General features: G+C 52.9%; 1 protein-coding gene across 2 annotated transcripts in view; it reads left to right on the forward strand.

Moving 5' to 3' along the window:
• The window catches only part of HOMER2 (homer scaffold protein 2), a 112742-nt gene extending 99284 nt beyond the window's left edge, over positions 1–13458 (forward strand). For both annotated transcript variants that reach the window (XM_045561586.1, XM_045561587.1), the window contains 5 exons: positions 298–404; positions 3315–3471; positions 5492–5602; positions 6602–6682; positions 7828–13458. In XM_045561586.1, coding sequence (XP_045417542.1) covers positions 298–404; positions 3315–3471; positions 5492–5602; positions 6602–6682; positions 7828–8016 — 645 coding nt within the window. In that variant the 3' untranslated portion in view covers positions 8017–13458. The remainder of the gene's footprint in view (positions 1–297; positions 405–3314; positions 3472–5491; positions 5603–6601; positions 6683–7827) is intronic.
• The last annotated feature ends 325 nt before the right edge of the window (positions 13459–13783 follow it).

The following is a 13783-nucleotide window of genomic DNA, read 5'->3' on the forward strand; positions in this document are numbered from 1 at the left end:
GACCAGGTATCCAAGTTTGGCAGGTTTATCTGTAAGTTTGAGCAAAGAGGCTCTGAGCGTAGCCCGGAATGTGATGGCTCATGTGGTCCTCAGGCCTTTTCCTTTGTGCTTGGTCCTCGTTGTCAGCCTTTCTTAGTGTTAGTCTCCGCTGTGTTCCGGTTGGGGGAGTTGGCTCAGCCCCACTCATGACAGTTTCCCGTTATGCCTGATCTGCTGCTGCCGTGAGGCCGTGCAGTACTGTGTGTGGATGATTGGCCTTGACCAGAATCTGCGTGCGAAACCCCCTCTTCCACTCAGGCATCCAGCGTCAATGGGACGGACGATGAAAAGGCCTCTCATGCGGGTCCAGCCGACACACACCTCAAGTCTGAGAATGACAAGCTGAAGATTGCGTTGACGCAGAGGTAAGGGCTGTTTAGAATCCAGATCCCGTTTTCTCTGTGCTCGGCACTTCCCTGGAAGCCCCTCTTGTTGGGCAGGGTTTCGGGAAATTGGAAGAGAAGACCAGGTCCTGCTCAGGGCACCCAGTCTTGTCTCCTGGCAAAAGGAAGACCGGCCGGCTTCCTGGCCCTTCTGTCTGGCCGACCCCGTCAGCATCAGCTCGTGTGTGCAAGCGTGTCAGTGTGAGAGGTGCCATTGTGTGTGTGTGAGTGTGAGACAGTGTGGTGTGTCCCTGTGCTTAAGCTTTGTTTTGTTTTCCAGGGGCCAAATTTCTCATTTATTCACATATAAGCCTGAGTCTTGGGCATCTAAGAAAAGCATATAAAAACCTAAGAAACTACTAAAAATATGAAATCACACAAAAAATCAATGGCTTTCCTATGTACAAAAAATCACATAGAATATATATTTGAAAAAGAGATTTTTTCTACAATATGAACTAGAACCATAAAATACATAGGGATAAACTTAAATGTTACAAGATCTACGTGAAGCAAACTTTAAAATGATTTTCAGGATGATAAATAAATCATTTAACAAATAGATATATTATTTGGCTGGGCACGGTGGCTTATGCCTGTAATCCCAACACTTTGGGAGGCCAAGGTGTGAGCATCGCTTGAGGCCAGGAGCTCAAGACTGGCTGGGCAACACAGGCAAGACCCCATATCTACAACAAAAAAAAGCACCAGGTGTGGTGGTACACACCTGTAGTCCCAGCTACTTAGGAGGCTGAGGTGGGAGGATCACTTAAGGCCAGGAGTTCAAGGTTACAGTAAGCTGTCAGCACACCACTGCACTCCTGCCTGGGTGGACAGTGCAAGATCCTGTCTCTTAAAAAATTAAAAAGATATATTCTGTATATTCTATTTAAAGTGGTTGAAAGCCCTGGTATCTTAAAAAGTATGTTTCCCCTAAGTTGACCTATAAATATAACACAATCCCTATAATGATGTCAATAAGATATTAATTTTTAATGACTGTATGAGCCATGCTTGTTTTTGTATCTTGAGAACGTGGTTCACTTCCCGCAGGCTGTGCTGTGTGTCACAGTGTGGCTGGGCTCATGCGCTTGGAGCTTTGTGCTCACTGGCCGGGGTCTGCCCGCCCTCCCCGGTCCCCCTGCGCTGAGAAGCTGCCCCCCACCCCAGAGCTGCCCGTTTAAGAACTGGACCATATTAGAAGCTTAGTCAGCTCTGACTCCTACGACAAAATCCCACGGACTGGGGGGCTCAGACAGCAAACCTTTATTTTTCACGGTTCTGGAAACTGAGTTCCAAGTGACAAAGTGGCTCCTTGCCCAAGGTCACCTGGCTGGTGAATCTTTCCATCACCTTCACTGCCTGCTTTCCTCTCAAGGCTGCAGCTGCAGTCTCTTCAGGAACCTTCCAGAGGCAGCCAGTCCCGTGCAGAGCCGGCACCCACCTCTGCAGCTCGGCTGGCCTGGCCAGCGCTCGGAGCTCAATTCCAGTGACCTGATACGGGGGTTTGGGAAAGCATGTGTGACCCTTAGATGTGACCACCTGCCTTTGGACAGTGGGTCTTTTTCAGGTACTTCAAAGGACACAACTGTGACCAATCTGTTTTCTTACTCATCAGGCAATTGTGAGAGCTATTTTTTGGTTGTTTAAGTCACAATGGGCTGCCTGGATGAAAACGTTTCACCCCTAAAAATAAATGTTTTCAAAGCTGAGTTCACTGAACAGTGAGTTACAGGAATGGGCATGAAGCCGTTTCCCTAAATTAGCTTCAATTCTCAGTCATCGACTCTAAAACTCATCAGATAATAACATTTTACTATTTTTTCAGTCGGTGGTGTTTGAAACTGAAGCTAAGTATTTCCCACTTGCATTCCTGGGTCCTCGAGGCTGTGGGATGAAAGATAGCAGGTGATTCAGATACAACTGTGTTTACTTAAAAAAAAAAATTTTTTAAGCCTTTAGGAAGAGGACTCTCCTCTGTGGGGCTTGGACCTCCTGGTGGGCTGCCGTGGGCAGCTCTGCCCTGTCACCTCAGGTCACAGTCGGTGCCACAGATGTTGGGGCTCCAAGGCAAGGAAATTACAGGAGGGTTGAAGGGAACAGTGACTTAGGGGAACCTGACTCCAGTTTGTTTGTTTGTTTTAAACTTCTTCCTCCCTGAGCACGTAGAATAGAAGGTAAAACACGAGGCCTTTGTGGTGACCGCAGAGGTGTCCCTCAGACCCCTGGTCTCATACCCCTGAGGGGACGTGGGGCCGGCCAGGGCTCCTCCCACACCGCGAGGTTAGAACCCCCGTCTGCCCACAGCGGGTGGATTCCCTGTCACTGTCCCCTCTGTCCTCAAGGCCTGGGCCCTCAAATATGGATTCCTTTGAAGGCTCCTGAGGAGGCACAGGTCACAGAGGGGCTGTTACCACCCTGGAGCCAGGGTGCGTGTTTGGTGCTTGGTTTAAACCCGGGTCCTTGAGGTGTCCAGGGCCTTCCTGAGATTCTGAAAGGTCCCCTGGGCCAAGCCAGCAACTCAGACCCTCTGTCCTTGAGAAGGAGCCGGCGTGAGAGGGTTCCTTGGCAGCAGGTCAGCAGGGCCTGGGGGTTGCGTCTCCGCCACACTCTGTGGCCTTCGTGCTTAGCTCCGTCTCTTCATTCTTTAAGAGCTCTGTTCTCCTCAAAGGGGATTCTTTAAGAAGACAGCTGGCAGGGCGACGTGCTCACAGCAGAGAGAGGGCCCAGTCCCTCTTGGCACTTGGTCAGTGCAGCCAGGCCCACCAGCCAATCCCCTGGGGGAGCGGGGTGGCCCCGGGTGGGCTGGGCGGGTGGCAGAGTGGGTGGAGGAGCCGCAGGATGGACGGTGCCCACCCCCCCCGAGTCACCACCACTCGTCCTGCCCTGCAGCGCGGCCAACGTGAAGAAGTGGGAGATCGAGCTGCAGACCCTGCGGGAGAGCAACGCCCGGCTGACCACGGCGCTGCAGGAGTCGGCGGCCAGCGTGGAGCAGTGGAAGAGGCAGTTCTCCATCTGCCGCGACGAGAACGACCGGCTCCGCAACAAGGTGGGCCTCGGGCGGGCTGCGGGGGCTGCAGCCAGCAGGAGGGGGCGGCTGGCGTGGCCGGGGCCCCCTGTGGTCCTTTCTCTCTCCCCTCTCACTTGCCCTCGTCCCCACGGCCAGAGGAAGACCTGCTGCCCCTCCTGTGGAACGAACTCCATCTCCCTGCCTTTCTTAGTAGGAATATAAGCATATAGATACCATGACCTTTCCTGAACCAAGTTTTATAATTCATATTGCTAGGGAGGAGACAGACAGACTGGAGATGTCAGCCCTGTCCCCCTCACAGGGCGCCCTCGATTCTAGTTGTAGGTTGGCCTCTTACTGTGGGGGCCCCCCATGGCACTTCTGGGGTTTGGTGACCTAAGTGGAGCAGAGAGATTGGGGCAAGTGAGAAACTAGGTTCGGGAAAGACGAGGAGCATCTGCTTCCATGCCACTCAGCGTTTGTACACGTCAGTTTGGAAGTGAGGAAAGGAACCTGGCGCTTGAAGCGTGACGGGGGTAGGTGGGTGCGTGCTGGCCACTCGTGTGCCCTACTCTCCAACCTTGGCATCTTAGCATTTTGATTTTTTTCAAAATTCACCTGTAACCTTCCCTGTAATTAGTCACTCACACTCTTTGTAGTTCTGCTGAGTTGACAAGGTGGTTCTGGGGTGGCCAGAGGCTCCCCCATCGAGGCCTTGAGGTTTCTGCGCTAACCACGTTTTGAGTGGTGGTCGGTCCCCCAGCTGTGAGTGCACAGGAGTCTGTGCTGTAGGTGAGGGTTTCCAGGGGACTCGACCCACTTAGATTGGTGTCCACTCCCCCTCAACGTGGTTTATGACCTGCCCTGCTCAGCTCAGATGGAGCCACTGCAGGCCCCTGTCACACCATCTTGCTTTGGTGCTGGTGGCACGTAAAACTGCCTCGTGTCACTTACATCTCCATGTGGGAAGTGCTGACAGTCAGGGCACCAGGCCAGTTGCTGACTTTGCACGTTCCCGTCCCAGGCCTGGCAGAGCTGCCTGCCAGAGGGATCGATGGCCCTTTCTTTCATTGTTCAAGCAAAGAGCCGAGTTTCTCGAGTGGGTCTGAGCGTCAGGACCAAAGGCAGTGCGGGCAGTGGTGCGAGAGCAGCACAGGGAACCTGCTCCCGTGGAGCAGAATCGACTTCCCTGGCGGATGTGACGGAGCTCGGCTGCCAGGGCTGGAGGTGGCCGTTGGTGGGATCTCCAGCAGCAGCGATGGGGGGGCTCAGACCCTGAGGGCTGGCGCAGGCCACAGTGCTCTGGTTCTACACATGGGGTCCACTCCTGTTGTCCACTCTGCACACACATTTGGGCCACCAGGAAGTGCCCACATCAGATGGGAATGCCAGGGTGTCAGGCCTTGGCATGCTCACTCCACATGGGTGACGCTTTTGAGGGCTCACATGTGCGGAGAAGGGAGGGATGCAGTCTGGGGATTTGCCTTTCAGCCTTGAGAGGCGGCCCACAGGCCGGGCCCCTTCTGCACGCATCAGTAGGGGAAGGTCATCTTGATTCACCGTGTTTGAAATGTCATCGCTTCCCGTTGGGCAGTCGCGTCCCACAGAGTAGCTCGGCTGTCTCCCCTGCCGGCTTAAACCCTTAAGATGAAACAGAATAATTCAGGACATGATTAAAATGATGTAGAAATCATTCTGGGGAGAAGCAGATGAATTCAGGGGCCATCTGGCTCTTGCCGGTGACAGATCCATAAAGCAAACCTAAGGTTACTCCGGTGCCGTGAGAAAAAAGCAGAAGCCCTGAGCATCCTGCAGCCGGGTGTCACTACCGACTCCACCGTGCCGGTATCGAGCGCGGCATCCTGCGCACCCGAGGGCAGACAGCCCCCCGTGGGAGCTGCGGGGAGTTTATCCCTAGCCACAAAGAAAAATCTGTGAGTGGGTCCGTGTATGGCTTGTTTTAAAAGAAACATGAACGTAGCGTGAATGCAGCTGTGCTGAGCCCTGTTTGGCGACTGAGGTAAACTAGCGCCCTGCTCTAACGCGTGCTGTCCGTCAGATCGACGAGCTGGAAGAGCAGTGCGGCGAGATCAACAGAGAGAAGGAGAAGAACTCCCAGCTGAAGAGGAGGATCGAGGAGCTGGAGGCAGAACTCCGAGAAAAGGAGACGGTGAGTGACGCTGCTCTGGGCACGGCCCCTGGCGTCCTCCGGGCCTTGGGAGGTGACCTCCACCAAAGGACGCAGCAGGTGGCTTGGGGCATGTGACCGGCCCTGGCAGCTGCCTGGATGCCAGCACAGGGCACCGGGAGCCGCCCCAAAGTGCAGCTACTGCAGGGCAGAGGCGTCGCCGTCACCCCGGCAGCCCGTCACTCAGGTCCCAGAGGGAGCTACGTTTGGCAGGACGTTCAGTCACTTCTGTGGGTGATCTGTCAGCAGGTGGGTCCTGCTGTCCAGTCAGGGCACGAGAGCCCTGTGTGTTTTCTGTGGGGCAGCACAGTTAAGTACACACACGCTGCAGACCACGGGCAAGTTACTGAACCTCTCTAGGCCTCAGTTTCCCCATCTAAAAAATGGGAATTGTAAGAATATCTGCCTTTTTATGGCAGTTTACGGATTTCATGTGATAACGCACATCACATGGCCCCTGGGATTACGCGATGTTTAAGTATCAGCACTGTCGCCACTGTCATTTGGTGCAAACAGGACAGGTTCCAAAAGCCGCTTCCATTAGGGGATGCCAGGTCGATGATGTTCAAGAGTGTGTTTTGTGGCCGGGCACGGTGGCTCATGCCTGTAATCCTAGCACTCTGGGAGGCCGAGGCAGGTGGATCGCTCGAGGTCAGGAGTTCGAGACCAGCCTGAGCAAGAGCGAGACCCCGTCTCTACTACAAATAGAAAGAAATTATCTGGCCAACTAAAATATATATATAGAAAAAATTAGCCGGGCATGGTGGCGCATGCCTATAGTCCCAGCTACCCGGGAGGCTGAGGCAGTAGGATCGCTTAAGCCCAGGAGTCTGAGGTTGCTGTGAGCTAGGCTGATGCCACGGCACTCACTCTAGCCCGGGCAACAGAGTGAGACTCTGTCTCAAAAAAAAAAAAAAAAAAAAAGAGTGTGTTTTGTGTGACTTGCTGTCATCTTCTCTCTCAAATTTCTGTCTCCTGTAGGAGTTGAAAGATCTCCGCAAACAGAGTGAAATCATACCTCAGCTCATGTCAGAGTGCGAGTATGTCTCTGAGAAGCTGGAGGTGAGCAGGGGGTGAGGGCACGTCCGTCCTGGCTCCGACAGGGAGGCGGTTGTCGTGTTACTCGTTTCTCCGCTCCCTCTCACTTTCGCGCCTGGGATGGGGAAGAAGCACAATTTTCTACTCATGAAAAGCCGGCGGTGACTGCACGCCGGATGACACTGAGGGCCACCCCTGTCCCAGGGGCAGACGTAACGGTGTTTGTCTTTTGGTTTTTCCACTTGTACAAAGTTGTCCTGTGTATGACCAAAGCAGGTGATGGTTTCCCACCCACAGAAGTCCCTGCAGAGCCACAGAGGAGTGCGGAGCAGGGGCCGGGAGGGTGGGAGTCCACCTTGGCTGCCCCCAGGCGCTGACCTTGGGCAGGCCTTCCTCCCTGGCCTCAGATTTCCGATCCTTAAAATGAGGTTTTCAGGTCCTCCCCTCTGAGGGTCTCATCCCTTCAGGCCCTTCAACACCCCCAAAGAGCACTCCACGTAGTTGCAGAACCCAGGGTTGGAACTGGTTCCTGTGCACGTGTCCAAAAAAGCCTCAGTTTGTTCCCACAGAACAAAACCTCATTTGATACGAAGACTTGCAGGGTGGAGGTCCGCTTAAGGCCTCATCGTTGTCCTGTCTGCTGTGTCTGAGTTACCTAGACGGGCCTCGGCTGGCGTGTGGGGCCCAACTCCACAGAACATCTCCATGGTAACAGCATCAGAGGGGCACTGACTGGCTGTCCCCAAGTCACTCCGTGGCCAGGGCTCCCCCACCGAGGGCTAGTGACCAGCCCCTGGGGCCGAGGAGGCCTCACTTCTCCGTGGAAGCGGGAAGGCGGGCTCCTTCCCGTCTGCTCTGTCCCTCTGAGAGGGGGACTGAAAGGTGGCGTCTGATGCCGACCTTCTCTGCTGGGCCCTCGCCAGGGCTCCCTCGGGCAGGGCCCCGCGTTCTCTGTGCCACGTTGGTCTCGGGGTTTCGGGCCAGGTGTGGGTCGCACGCTCGGCCCGTGGGAGGACAGCGAAGTGCCCTCAGCTTCCCTGGCTGGTCGCGGGCTCCGTGTGGGGGCTTTGCACGTCCCTGGGGAGCTTCGGCCCGGGTTCGGCTCCGGCAGGTGTCGTGGACGACTCCCCCGCCCTGCCTTCCAGACCCTCCTCCCTCTGTCTTCGCAGGCCGCGGAGAGAGACAACCAAAACCTGGAAGACAAAGTGCGTTCTCTGAAGACGGACATTGAGGAGAGCAAGTACCGGCAGCGCCACCTGAAGGTGGAGCTGAAGAGCTTCCTGGAGGTGCTGGACGGGAAGATCGACGACCTGCACGACTTCCGCCGCGGCCTCTCCCAGCTGGGCGCCGACAACTAGCGCGCCGTGAGTGCCGCGCGTCCTCCCGCGTGTCGCTTCGCCCTGCAGGCGGCGCCTGCGCGTCCCCGGCCAGTCGCGCCGCCGCCCCTCCTGTCCGGAGCCCACGGCTCCTTCGCCCCCGGCCTCGGGAGGCTCTGGACGCCCGGAAGGTTCTGACTCAGGAATCCAGAACTAGGTCTACCTAAACCACTTACGCAGTCAGGGCAGGGACGTTTCTATCTTTCCTAAGGGCTGTTGCAACCATGAGAACTGAAAAAAAGTATTTTCTAATCCAAATATCAGCGTTCTTCACGCCAGGCCACGCGGCTCCTTTTAGCGAGTGGCCTTCAGCTGTTGGAACGTCCCCCGGGACGGTCCCAGGGGCACAGCGGGACCACGCCCCTCTCGGTAACGCCGAGACGCTTTCAAACAACCCGTTGGTGGCGTCTCGGCCAGAGAGAACAAGCTGCGGCGGGCCGCCCGCATCCGCCCTGCTGGCCGGTTCTTACGGTTGCGACAACGTCCCTTTTCTTGGTTTTAATTTCTGAGCAGATGATTGTGCTGTGAGAACAGCACCCAGTGAGGGGCCTGGCACGGTGCCTGGCACGAAGTAGGTGCTTAATAAATATTTGTTCAGTTAAACATAGAAACAGAATTTAGTGTGTTAATCAAACCCCACAACAGAACTCAAACCCCTGTTGAGTGATGCTCTGCCCCATCCATGATGCTCTTCCCGGGGCTCTGTGACCCTGGAACCGCCTTCTCCAGGCAAGGAGGCCTGTGGCCAGGGGATTCCATGGTTTAGGGGCTGCCTAGAGCTTGGTGGGATCTAGGGTGGGATCCTATTAAGGGTTTGCGCAGTTGAGGAGAAATCACACAGGCCCATGAGGGAGAGAGCACAGCTTTGAGCCTTGGCCTTCTCAGCAGAGAAACCCTGCTGGGCTCCGCCTCTTGCCTGTCTCAGTTCCTGCTAAGGAAGGGACAGGAGCCATAAACCCCTCCTCTCTGACAGCTGCTCAGCGGGGCCACGGGCATTTGGGTGCTGCTGGCATCCCCCATTAGCAGGGACTGCCCGCGCACGGCAAGATGTTTGGATCCTTGGCCCTGCACATTTCTAAATGCCTTGGGCGGGGGAGGCTTTGGTGCCCCCTTACCCCTTTGAGACCACCTAAGAGAACTTCTCGCTCTGGAAACATTTTTGCACATGGACGTGGTTAGGGTTTGGCAGCCTGCAGAGGGGTGGGGTCTACAGACGTGACCCGGCCCCAAGGTGAGCGTCCAAGTCCTGCTGCTCTGCTTCCCTGTGCTGAGACGGCTCTCTGAGCTGGGACGTCTTGTCTGGGATGGGGATAGAAGGGAAGGCTGGTGACCTGCAGCACCAGGACTTTAGGGGAGGCCCCGCAGGTGGGGTGGGGGGCTTTGGTCGAATACATGGGGCTCTTGGCAGACAGGAAATGGGAAGCGTGGTCTGCCCTCTAGCTGATTCGAGCTAGGGCGCTGCTGGACCTGCCGTTTCCCCAGAGCTCCCACGTGGCTCTCAGGACAGTTGGTAGCAGCTCCCTACTGGCTGTGCCAGGAGACAAGAGAGCTGGCCTGGCTGAGAGTTGGCCCCGTGGCCCAGAAGGGAATAGAGGGGCTTCCTCTCAATCCAGCCTTGGCCCACCTATCCACAGACTGGGCAGGACCAGGGGATGCTGGGATCCAGAAACCCTCAGCTTGGGTCTTTAGATGACCTCCACCTCTGTTAGGTGACGTATTAATCTAGAAGGAGCCATCTCGACTGACTGGAGCGTGCTCAGGTGACGTGTTCATCATAGGATAATTGCTAAAGTCACTGACGCATTCCAGCATCAGCGACTTTAGAAAACCTTGAAAGTGGAAGCCTAGGAAACGTAGGAGGAGCCATCGCCACCGAGGGCTACTGTGAGGTCGAGACCCCTGTCCCGGCTCACCAGCCATCGCAGAGTTTGGTGAGCATCTTGCAGGTAGCAGGTGAGGAACGTAGATTCCTCGTCCCCCCCACCCAGCTCTAAAACTTGCAGCCCCGGAGCTGAGAGTCACAGGGAAAGGTAAGTTGGGTTTGGCAGTGAGAGCACCGCTTGATGAAAGCACTGAACTTCCCATCCTCCTGCTTCTCTCTGAAGATCTTAGTGTTTCTTCATGTACTTTCTTTAAAAATAATAATAATGCCCAGGAACAACCGAGGCAGTCAGTCGGAGACTGGCCCTCTCTGACAGCCGCTGGCGCTGTGGACAGTGGACTCAGTTCAGTGAAAATGCCCCGCTGAATTTATCCTGGTGTTCACTTGGGCTGGTGTGACACACCCTTATGCATTCCGATGTCCCGCCCAGTCTTAGTACCGCTCTGGGTGCGGGCAGGACACAAGCCCTTCCCTCCTGAGCGTGGTGGCCACGTTGTGCTGCCTGGGAGGTGTAGCCAGGACTGTGTTTTCAGTTTCCAGATGGGGTCTCCCAGTTTTTGACGTTTCCAAGACTGGCTTTCTGCATCTGGGAAACCTGGGGTGTAAAACGGGCCAATGAAAACTTGGAACCTCTTTACCCATGAGGATCTTTAAAAATAATTTTTCATTCTAGTCAAGACCCAACTGGATGCATTTTAAAGTTGGGAGCAGTGAGGAAGTCATCCCAGTGCCTGGGGAATGGAGACCACCAGTGTGGTCAGGCTGTGAAGGGAAAGAGAACCAGTGTTCACGTGAGACCTTGAACTCGTGCAGCCCCTCGGTTGCATCTCTGCTGCGGGCAGTCGCTTTAGACCTTAATCGAGTGAGTGGACTGGGCAGAGATTGTTACCCGCATTTTGCAGACAGGAAGCAGAGACAGAGAAAGTGATGTACCCAGGGTAACCCACCTGTGACCAGTAGCGTGGGCTCTGCATCCAGATGTCCTGGGCCTTGGTACAGTGTCTTTCTGAGCCAAGTGGCTGTTCCCCTTTTGGTGACCCTTGGGTGCCAAGAGAAAAAAAATTCTTATGTATCCTGATACGAGCACATTGCAATTATATCATTTTAATATGTGTCCATAGTAAAGAGCAATTTACAAAGGCATGAATCAGAATCACCTTTAGGAATGATGTTCTTTATAAACAGTAAGTTCCACTTTTGAATAATTCTGGTTTTGCAAGGATCTCTCCAAGAGAGTTGATTAAAATGACCGTGCTCTGAGAGGTCGATTGTATGGAACACGAACTCACCTGGAGTTCTTTATTGATGGCTTTAGCGGAGGCAGAGCAATTAGTTCAAAACAAGCGGGAGGCCCTGAAATTGCACGGACACAAACAGAGTCCTGGCTGGGAGGTGGCCTGTCCGCTGCCCGCCCCCTTCCTGGAGACGAGCTCTTCCTGGGGAGGGAGAAGGCTCGCCTGGTGGTTGGAGTGGGTCGGTGGAACCCGGCCAGCACCCAGGATGACTGTGCGCAGAGGGCGGTTGTCCGCGATTGCGGGCTCCGTGAACACAGCCTCATGGTGGCTGGCAGGCCCCTGGCTGGTGTGGACTGTTTTCGTGAAACATCAAGCAAAGGGTGGAACATAGCACAGTTCGTGTGCTGCCCAGAAGCATTGTGACGTGCCCATTGTGAAAGGCCTCTTTCTCTATAGAAAAGTCTCCTTTGTAGAAACTAGCACAGCTTTGCATAAGAACCAACCACAGGGTGTGCCGGGGACCTTATGGTGGGACCTCACACGTGGCCAGGTGCACCCTCGGAAAGAGGGCAGCTGCGAGTGACTCAGTGTAGGCTCTTGGTGGAGCCGCCGTGTGCGGGTGAGCCGGCCGCTTCTCCCCGCTAACAGCCCGCAGTGGGTTGCTTGTGCCATTCATCCTTCTAGAAGTTATGATTCTTTTATTCCCTTGAAATGCCACTGGATTTGAAGCACTTGCAAACTAGAAGCTTTGTACATCAATGTCCATATGTATTTTTAAATGATGTGCATGGTTTAAAAGGACTCTAATATCTGAGTACATGGCTTCCCCAGAGACATAGTGTATGTTCTGGGGATGGCGGAGGGTACCGGCATGGAGAAGGAATCCTTTCTAGAAATGTGTGATTTACATGTCTCTTGCATGTACCTCTCTCAAGAATGTGGGTTTTCTAGTCGACTGGGCAAGCGAGAAGGTGACTTAGGTAAGAATTTTTAGTGGGATGAAATGTTCCGGTGAGCTTAGGACTCCGTGTGTGCGCTGGGCAGGAAGTAGCACGGGGAAGTGGGAGCAACGGTGAGGAAGAGATTTCAATAACAAACATGTAGACCTAAGAGGAGAACTTATTTTCATAATTCTGGTAGTGATGTTCTGTATTCTGGAATCCATTCACAAGGAGAGCGTGCGGGGCTGTGTTTGCAGAATTGTACAGCGCCCTGCTCTCTCTGACGGCGCGGCCGGTGTGTGTTTTGGCAGGTGACTGGCAGCGCTGACAGTGTGCAGCTGTGTGGAGGTGTCACTGTTCTTACCCTGCTGTTACGCTTTTAATAGGTCTTGACTTTACATCATTTGTAGCAATGTCTTATGGTGTGACAGCCAAGAAGACATTTCTTGCATCAAATAAGTACGGGGTGGATAAGTGGAGTCTCCCAAGAGTACTGCGTTATTTTTTCCCCCTTTTAAAAATGATTTTTGGTATATAAATAATATATACCTTTTTTTAAAAAAAGAAACTGCAGATGAATGGAAAGAAAAAAACCACTTGTTATTACACCATCTGATTATAACCACTGTTAACATGTCAGTATAAATCTTTCAGACATTTTTCTATGCATCTATATTTGTTTTATTTCTTTTTCCATGAAATACACATACTGTTTTATAACTTTTTTTTCCCCTTTAAATACTATATTGTGAATATGTTTCTATATTAGTAAATATGTAATTACATCACTTTTAACATTTATGTAGGTTGTACCTTGGATACTTAGATTGTTTCCTGTTTTTTACTGTTGTAGTCAAGGACATGATGAAATTCTTCTAACATTTTTTGTGAACTTTTCAGACTATTTACTTAGGATAATTTTCTATAATTGGACTTGCTGGCTGCAAAGAATGCCCCTTCGTATCTGCGGCTCTTTTCCTTCCTGGGCATACGGGAGACTTCACTCTCCAGCCCCTGTAGGCATTCAGGATCCAGCCATTAATTCTGGCCAATGACATGTGAGCAGAGGTGACTTATGGAACTCTAGGCTGAGACTGTGAAGTGCCCATGTGCAGTTGTGCAGTGTGTGTCCCCTTTTCTCAGCAAATGGTGACGTCGTAGGGGTGGAGTCTCTGTCAGCCTGGGTCCCTGAGTGACTGTGTGGAGCAACTGACTCCTCTCCTTCCTCATCCTACACTCTGCACAGACATGTAGGATGAATAAAGAATAAACCTTAAGTGTTACACTGAGATTCCAGGGTCAGTTTGTTACTGGAGCATAACATATCCTGCCCTAACTATCAATAAAAAGGGTATGTACATTTTTATGACTTTTAATATCTATTGCCTCAAACTGCCTTCCAGAAAGATAGTCCCGAATCACACTCCAACTAGCAGTGTCTGAGAGTGCCCTGCTTCTACTTTAACACTGGTGTTACCGTAGGGGCAGGGAGCTTAAAAAAAAATAATAATAATAATTTTTTTTATTAAAATGTGATCCTCACTAGCAAAAATATTTATTTAACTGTATGTTTTTTAGTTTCCCTATTCATTGCCTCTGGCTGTCTTTCTTATAAGGTATTCAGCGGTTTCATTGTTTTCTAAGAGGTTTATTTTATAAATATTGTAAAAAAAAAATTAAGTTGCTTGTAT

Source organism: Lemur catta, chromosome 9, assembly GCF_020740605.2.
Source record: "Lemur catta isolate mLemCat1 chromosome 9, mLemCat1.pri, whole genome shotgun sequence".
In the NCBI taxonomy this organism is placed as follows: domain Eukaryota; kingdom Metazoa; phylum Chordata; class Mammalia; order Primates; family Lemuridae; genus Lemur; species Lemur catta.